Source organism: Crinia signifera, chromosome 2 (assembly GCF_055691185.1).
Source record: "Crinia signifera chromosome 2, ASM5569118v1, whole genome shotgun sequence".
Taxonomy (NCBI): domain Eukaryota; kingdom Metazoa; phylum Chordata; class Amphibia; order Anura; family Myobatrachidae; genus Crinia; species Crinia signifera.
The window spans coordinates 265588914-265597582 of NC_139218.1; the positions used below are offsets into that span (position 1 = coordinate 265588914).

At 43.3% G+C, this 8669-nt stretch overlaps 1 protein-coding gene across 3 annotated transcripts in view; it reads right to left on the minus strand.

Annotated features, from left to right (window-relative positions):
• VWA3B (von Willebrand factor A domain containing 3B) overlaps nucleotides 1-7458 on the minus strand; it is a 159461-nt gene extending 152003 nt beyond the window's left edge. The window contains exons 1-5 of one of the 3 annotated variants that reach the window (XM_083168557.1): nucleotides 7221-7458; nucleotides 4145-4233; nucleotides 3005-3178; nucleotides 2120-2208; nucleotides 352-602 (exon numbers count right to left, since the gene is read on the minus strand). In XM_083168557.1, the coding sequence (XP_083024683.1) occupies nucleotides 352-602; nucleotides 2120-2208; nucleotides 3005-3146 (482 nt within the window). In that variant the 5' untranslated portion in view covers nucleotides 3147-3178; nucleotides 4145-4233; nucleotides 7221-7458. Of the gene's footprint in view, nucleotides 1-351; nucleotides 603-2119; nucleotides 2209-3004; nucleotides 3179-4144; nucleotides 4234-7051; nucleotides 7174-7220 lie in introns of those variants that run through there. The other 2 variants (XM_083168556.1, XM_083168558.1) reach the window with 2 other exon arrangements.
• Nucleotides 7459-8669: the final 1211 nt, after the last annotated feature.

The window sequence follows — 8669 nt, forward strand, 5'->3', positions numbered from 1 at the left end:
TGAAACAAAGTGTGTGTACTATCTGAATTTCAATTCCAAGGAATTATTTTCCTTCACACATTTAGTGCCAGTTATATATCATTTCCCCAGTAGTGCCAGTTATATATCATTTCCCCAGTAGTGCCAGTTACAGATGTCCCCAGTAGGTTTTTAGCAACAAAAAAAGGTACATTTTGGAGACTATGGTTTTCAGAATAATTTGGATAACGGATATTTGGATAACGGATACTCAACCTATATTACATTAAAAAATACTTACTTGGAATCTTAAGTGTATGTTTGTAATATTACATTATAACTTTATTACATTATAACTGACATTTTTTCCTTTTGCACCAAAGACCTACTTACCAAATTAGGTTGAACTTAGAAATGTGTGCCACCTGTTCTCTCATAACAAGACATATGGCATCCTTGCACATATCATGTTGTACTTTGGTAATAGAATTAAGGTCTAGAATAATGACTATAGATTGCTCCTGGATCACCCCAAATACTGATCGACTTGAACTCTTCAGCCAATCCAGTCTTTGATTATACAATCTAATGATGTCTGTAACAGATTCCACCTTCTGCAAAACTTCTTCTCTTTTAGCTGTTAACTAGTTTGTAAAAACAAAACAAAAAGTATTCAAATGTGACCCGAGTGCTATACAACAGAATTGTACACTCACTGTAAGTAGCGATGAATGATTACTTTTTATACAGCATATTACTACAGTCTTAACACACAGCACAAAACTGTAAAAACTGGTAAAGAGGGTGACAAATAATACTGTAAAATGATTACATTGTGTTACATTTATGTGTTGTAGTATTTTGTAAGGTAACATTCGTAACAGCAAGTAAATCTAATCAGAAATGTCCAGGATTTCAATTTGATTAGACGTCGCACGAATTTTGAAACATACAAAATTTCCAAAATTAGGAAGGAGGACCTTCGTGAGTAGGATTTTCTTCCACAGGTACCCCTATGGATTTCTTCGGATCCTGGAGCCCCGGACCATGGACTTTGCAGCCCTGGAGACCCGGACCCAAGGCCCCGGACTCTGCAACCCAGGAACCAAGGCCCCGGACTCTGCAGCCCCAGACCCAGGAACCAAGGCCCCAGACACAGGAACTAAGGCCCCGGACCCAGGGAACCTACCTACGGGCTCAAGATAGGTAAGTATCAGTATGTATGTGTAATGTATGTATTAAAGTTTTATTTTGAATGGGTGTCAGTGTGTGTTCATTTGACTATTTTTAATACTGTGGAACTCCAAGTGCCAGCGGGCCCTTTAATGCCCTGCATGCTGGGACTTGTGGTTCTCCAAGTCACAGCATGCGAAGGAGGCTTGCTGGGACTCATAGTTCCACAGTATTAAAAAATAGTTTATTCTATTTTTTTACAACATTGCATCAGCCCGGTGACCACAGCCCAGGGTCACCGGGGACAGCACCAGACTTCAGCCTGGCCAGGTATGTCCTGGAGGGGGGGTAACCCCTTTATTGGGGGGGTCCCCACTCCCCCAGGACCCTTTGCCAGGCTGACTGGCCGGTAGGGTTAATGCTTATATAATAAGTGTCCCCCGGCTGTGGCATTACCCTGCTGGCTGTTTGGGCCTGGGGCTGGTTCTTAAAATACGGGGGACCCCTAGTCATTTTGTCCCCCGTATTTTGGGAACCAGCCCCGGCCCTGGAGCCTGGGGCTGGTTTTAAAAAAAAAATCAGCGGAGCCCCTATTTGTCGGGTTTCCTGATTTTTTTAATACCAGCCCCAGCTCTTTCAGCCTGGTGCTGGTTACGGCAGTGGGGGGGGGACCCCATGCCTTTTTTTTTTTTTAACGGGTAGAATGAATACCTCTTTCCCACTGCCAAAAAAACGGCTTTTAAACAGGTAAAACACTGCTTTTTACATGTTTAACAAATACCGGTATTTGTTAAACGGGTAAAGCAGTTGGAGTATTCCCACTGTAGCTCTACCCATTTAAAAAGGCTAAAAAAAACTGTAATTTACCGTTTAAAAGCTGCAGTAAGAAAGGGGTAAGAGTGTGTATGCCTCAATAGGAATTACAGGGACATCTATATACATTTACTGAAAATGTATAAACAATTATCAATATTTGGCACAAACTTACATTATAGATTTTACCATTGCTGTTATACTGTCGGAAAAGTCCACGAGAATATCGGGAGGACACAGGACGTCCTAGTTTGTTAACATAATCTGTACAAAGAGAATGGAGTAATTCACCCCAGTTAAAAATGTGTTGATGAGAATCGAGGAAATAAACTGTATACTGTACGACTAGTTTTTCTACATTTTCCTAACACAAGAACAGCAGTAAATATGTATGTCATATACTGGTTGTATAACCCTTGCCCCATTCTTTAAATCAGAAATCACAGAATGCCAGGTAGAGAAGTTAAAGTCAGATATCTCCATAGCCTGAAATCTGTTTCTACGTGAAATCATTGCTTTCTCATGTCTGAAATTTTATCTTCCCCTAAAGTTGGATATACACGATAAGATTTTCTTTCCAACTTGACTGGTTGGAATGAAAATCTGATAATTTCTGTGAGCAAATGAAAAGCCGATCTGCATTTGCGGAAACGGGCGCAACATTTTTGGATTAGGACCCGTTTCCACTGAAAATACATGGTTTTGTGTATCCACATCTTTTCCAATTTTCAGATTTTTTTTTACAATTTTCGCAAACAAAGGAAAAATACTGAATAGATTGAATGCGAATTCCATCTATTCTTTGCAGAAAACGCCTGCTGTTTTGCAGTAGAATAGTACTATTGAATACCCTCCAAAAGAAGATGTAGTTTCACTCTCTGCCAGCACATGGGAGTGTTTTCAAAGACTCACACACACTAGATAGATAGATAGATAGATAGATAGATAGATAGATAGATAGATAGATAGATGATAGGGTGTATCCAGCTTTAAATACTGTACATGAAAACTTTTTTTTAAATGAAACCAGCAACTGAGCATCCATCTGTATGCAGAATACCTTCCTTCTGTGGGAAACCAAGCAGTGCCAGAATCTTAGGTAGCGTAAGCTTCTTCTTTTTGAGCCCGAGAGACTGCAGCCACACCGATGACGAAACAAGAGCAGTTGCATCCATATTAGATGACATCTTTCTAGTGCTCATTTCTTGGTACCCAAAATGTTTCTATCACACATCTAGGTATGAATAAAGATAAGGAGTGTTATGATGTTTTACATTTGCAATTCTGACTTCTCAGAGGAAGTTTGGACATGCCTGGCTTAGCATGTACGCCCAATATGCACACAACCTTGGTCGCATGTGACATCAAACATAATGACCTAAAGCATATTAATAAAGAATGGAACAGTGATCATTCTGTCCTTAATTAACATGGAGCCAGCTTGAACCAGTAATCCCGGGGCTAAATGAATAACCGTCTCTTAAGTGTGTACCCAGCTTTATATACTCTCATTTAAGTGGGATGATTGTCAAAGGTAGATATTCAGAAATGTATTTATCATAGACACAGCATCATAAACTAGAATTGCAGATGAACACACTGCTGTCTTACTGGGCTTACATATCCTGTGTTTTGTGCCTGCAAGCATTACAGTATGTCACGTCACTTGGAATGTCAGAATTACACTTTTTAATGATGGTCAGTCCCATTCCATGTATCGGCTTTAATCTGACAGTTCTACCATAAATTCCAGCTATCAAAGATAACAATCATAGCTGTAACAATGTTATACTGCACTTTGTCGGAAAATGCAGCTACAAACCCATATTTCCCGATAACGCTCCCGCAGGTACTGTCCAAACCAACAGTACAGGTATGCAGTCAATGGGTCGACACTAATTAGGCCCCGACACTCAATAGGTTGGCCACTATTGGTCGACAAGCCATAGGTCAACATCTTAAAATGGGAGACATGGCTAAGGTTGACTGGGACAAAAGGTTGACATGAGTTTAAAAAAAAAATTCCCAGAGCAGATGTTCTTTCATACTTTCAACTATCCACGTGGAGAATATAATAGTGTGCGCGAAGCATGGCGAACGAAGAAATACTGATATGGTGTCCATGTTGATCTTTAAGAAAATGACATGTATATTTAATAAAACACTGAAAGAACAAGAACAGCATAGTCAGTTTTATTACATTACGACAGATGTTCCCAAACTTTTTTGAATGACGGCGCCCCCAGAGTATCAGAATTTTTCAACGGCACCCCTTGGCCAAAAGTTTCTCTTTGAAAAAAATCAGAAAAAAACAAATTACATGAGGTCTCCTGCTTACGGCCAGTTATGTGGGAATGGGCATGATTCACTTTTGTTTGTCCACAATTACATTGGCCAAAATTAAGTTGAATTGGTCATCGACAACTAATCCAGGGCACCACTGCAAGTCACCCAAGGCAGCACACAGTTTGGGAACCACTGCATTAGGATATGTTCTAGAATGATTCATATAATTTTAATTATATACCTCATATAAATATTTTAAGTATTTCAAGTACTCTTCTTAATTTCCCAACAGAAGCCACATTTAACCAACCCTGACTATGCTGCCTTCCATCCGCCAGCCAACCCTACTTTGCTGCCCACCACTACCCAGGTACCTCTGCTATGCTGCCCACCACTACCCAGGTACCTCTAGTGTGCTTTCCGTCACACACACACCCCAATACACACTACAGCAACCTCTACTATGTTGCCCTCCATCTCCAGCAACCCCTACTATGCTGTCCTCCATTACCATGGTACTACTGCTATGCTGCCCTGCACCCCCCAAGTAACTTCTATTATGCTGCCCTCCACTACCCAGGTACCTCTACTATGCTACCCTTTCACCCCAGAAACCCCTACTATGCTAACCTCCACTACTCAGGTACCTCTACTATGCAGCCCCCAAAACCTCCAGCAACCCCAGCTTTGCTGCCATCAACAATCCAACCTTCTATTTTGCCCTCCAACCCCCAACCCAGCAATTCCTACTATGCTGACCTTACAGTGTACCTCGAATATGCTGCCCCCAGTAACTTCTACTATGTTAACCACCACTACCCAGGTACCTCTACTTTGCTGTCCAGGACCATCCAGCAAACCAGCAACTAGGGATTGGCATCGACCATCAATGATTTTAAATCCTTGATGGTTTATGACCGATGTTGAATACTTTTGTCATCTATGTGGGAGAACCAGATGGTTTCCCTACATCAATGGTAAAGGAGAACCGATGTTTCCTGTTTTTATTTTTTTCAGGTGTCGGGACACGGAGCATAGCTCCGCCCCATGAAACCCAGAAGTCCCATCCCTGAGTTCTGATTGGCCCATGGACCATTCAGCAAATATAATGGATGACCATCGCTACCTAAAACATTGATGGTTATCCATCAAATAGTTTACCACTATCATGGCTGGGTGCAGAACTGCCATCGATGGCAAACATAGATGGCATCTGCACCAATGGCCATCCCTACCAGCAACCTCTACTACGCTGCCCTCCACTCCCGGCCTCTCTTACAAGGCTACCCTCAACAATTCAGTTACCTCTACTATGCTGCCCACCACCCCCAGCAACCAATGTTAATCTGACCTCCACCATCCAAGTACCTCTACTATACTGCCTAGAAAACCCTGCTATGCTGATCTTCTACTACTCAGCAACATCTACTATGTCACCCTCCACCCCCAGCACCCCCTACTATTCTGCCTTAATTCCTCCATCCAGAAACACTTGCTATACTATGCTCATCATCCACCAGCACATGGTATGCTGCCCTCCACCATCCATCAAACCCTACTGAGGTGCACTCCACCACCCAGATAACTTTACTATGCTTTTTTCACCACACAACCACTCCTACTATGTTGCCATCCACTACCCAGCAAACCTGTCAATGCTGCCATCAAAAACACAGGAACCCCTATTAATCTGCCACCCAGTAACCCCTGCTATGCGTCCTCCTCCATCCTTCAAACCATACGATGCTGCCCTTAACCACCCATCAACCCCAAATATGTTACCGTCCACCATCCATCAACCCCTACTATGCTGCCCTTCGCCACCCAGCAACCCCAAATATGCTACCCTCCACCACCCATGAACCCACACTATGCTGCACTTCCCCACCTAGCAACCCTAAATCTTCTACTCTCCTCCATCAATCAACCCCTATTATGCTGCCCTTTTCCATCCAGAAACCCTATGTTCTGCTTCACCACCCAGCTAGTCATCAGGAGAATGGGCCTAATTCAGCATAGAGTAGAGAAAAAGCAGTTGCCTGAGATTAAAATGTCACAAAGAAAGAAAGAAAGAAAGAAAGAAAGAATAAAAAACAAATTTGCCAAAAGAAAAACCTGAAACACCTACAATTTTTTTTCTCCATCTGAGTAAAGGTGCCCATACACGGTGCGAGGATGCAGTGTGATGTGATGCGCGCTCCCACGGGCATCCCATCGCGTAGCACATAAAGACTCTACAACCCGTGCTTTCTTGAACTAGCTGTGGATTTCATTGCATGTAAAATCGCATGCGGTGCGATGCAATCTAGTTCAAAATGCATGGAAATATTGTACCATGTATGGGCACCTTAAGTCTGGGGTTTCACTAATCTGCTAAAGAACCTGGCTGGAAGTGGCCATCACTGACGTCAGAGACCCAGCCAAAAAAACACCCGGACATGCCTTGTTTCCATCCATATACCCTGCTATACTGTGAATCAAACTGCGACTGCTCTGGTACTTCAATGTGTATGGATATACTGTACATTCACAGTAAGTGCAATGCTAACACTGAGCATGTGCAATCATTCGATGATCGGTCAGACTGCGAATTCTCTAATTATCGATCTATGGTGGTGAATTAAGCCCAATGATGGGTATTATATAACACAGGAAATTCACTGGTTCATGAAGCACAGAACATGCAATAAAGCAATCACACGTGACAGGTACAGTACATTGCAATTATGGTGCACTTTGCCTGTGCCTATTGACATGACACTATCAATGGAATTAGTTTTAGCAGCCTGATCATGTATTCCTCCCCTGACCTAGTACGGACCCGTACTCCTGCTGGTATGTGACTGCAGCTATAGCAGTGGCTACACAGATTGCCGGAGCCTCAGTCAGTGCCATGTAACATGCGTGTGCCGCTTTACACAGCTGTGCGGAAACGGAATTACGCCTGGTTCCCACTTCCCGCAGTCCCCTTGCATACACATCACCCGTACCTGTTTCTTCACTTGCCGGGTGATCCGGACGTGACCACTTGTTGACTATAGAAACGATGGTTGCTAAGTTCTGGCCAATCAGCCGCCTGCTCTGCCCGCGGCACACACAGACCCGGCAGAGTGAGCTGTGCGGGAGCATCTGATTGGCAGCCTGATGAGGTTGGGCGTTCCCATCCCAGCACCTGTGTGTTACTGATGGCGTGCTGCAGTGGTTGTCATGTCACACATCCATGGATGTCACATATTCTCCCGTTACTGCTCAGGCGTGTTCCACGGCAGTAGTGTCCTATAACGCCGAGGGGTGGCGCTGTGCTATACAATGTGTAAAATCAAAAACCGATTTCTCTGACTGACCAGTGTCTGCTACTTTCCAGCATTCTGGGGCAAATGTCTGGCTTGCTCCCACACATTACTAGTTATTATTTCCCACATACTGTAGTGTACAAATCATTGGGGGGCCATGAAATAGTGGCAGCTACAATGCAATCACAGCATGCCTTGTAATGGCATGTAGACCACTTGCTTACATTTGAAAACTAATTTCAGGGAGATTATAGTTAGTAGCAGATTTTTGCACAGCGCCCCATTTAGGGGGCGTGTCATGCTCCACCCACAGGGCGTATCTAGTTCCATATATGGAGAGATTGTGAAAAGAGATTGTTAACGTGGCGCCTAGAACCGTGGGTGCATACCCTCCAACATGACCCATTCCATTCTGTACACAATGCTCTGTTCCTGGACGTCCCTGGTAATGTATGATTGTCATCACCTGTGGTGAAACATCCTTCTCTTCAATAACCTAGCTCCCCACAGGTGCTGGCAATCATACATTACCAGGGACGTCCAGGAACAGAGCATTGTGTACCGAATGGATTGGGTCATGTTGGAGGGTATGGTGGGTGTGTACTGCTACATCTGAGAGGAATCATTTAAATGACTTATATCCAAATGTAGATGATCCCCAAAGCAGTTAGTGAGAGTTACTATACTTGGTAAAGTGCTGGGAAATGTTGCTAATGATTCAATGTAAATGTATCTATCTCTCATTCCTTTTTCCCCAAAAATTTTAACAGTGTAATGTGGGCTAGACTAATGAGGGAGAGAGGGAGATTGCTGCTATTTCAGGGAGTCTACTGCAGAATGCAGGAGGGTAGGCAACTATGATGTAGACATCATATACCTCCAAAGGGTAGACGGTCCCTGGGTCGACAATTTCCAGGTTGACAATCATTAAGATTACCACTATTGGTCAATAATGACTAGGTCGACACCTAAGGATTGTCTGTATGCTCTAGGTCAGTGGTCTCCAACCTGTAGCTCATGAGCTACCAGTAGCTCACGGTCTTGGCCATACACAGGCAGATTTATCTCCATATCTGGCTGGTTGGAACAAAAACATGGTTATGAATGAGAGCAAATGACAGTTGACCATTTGCTTGGAAATGCTGG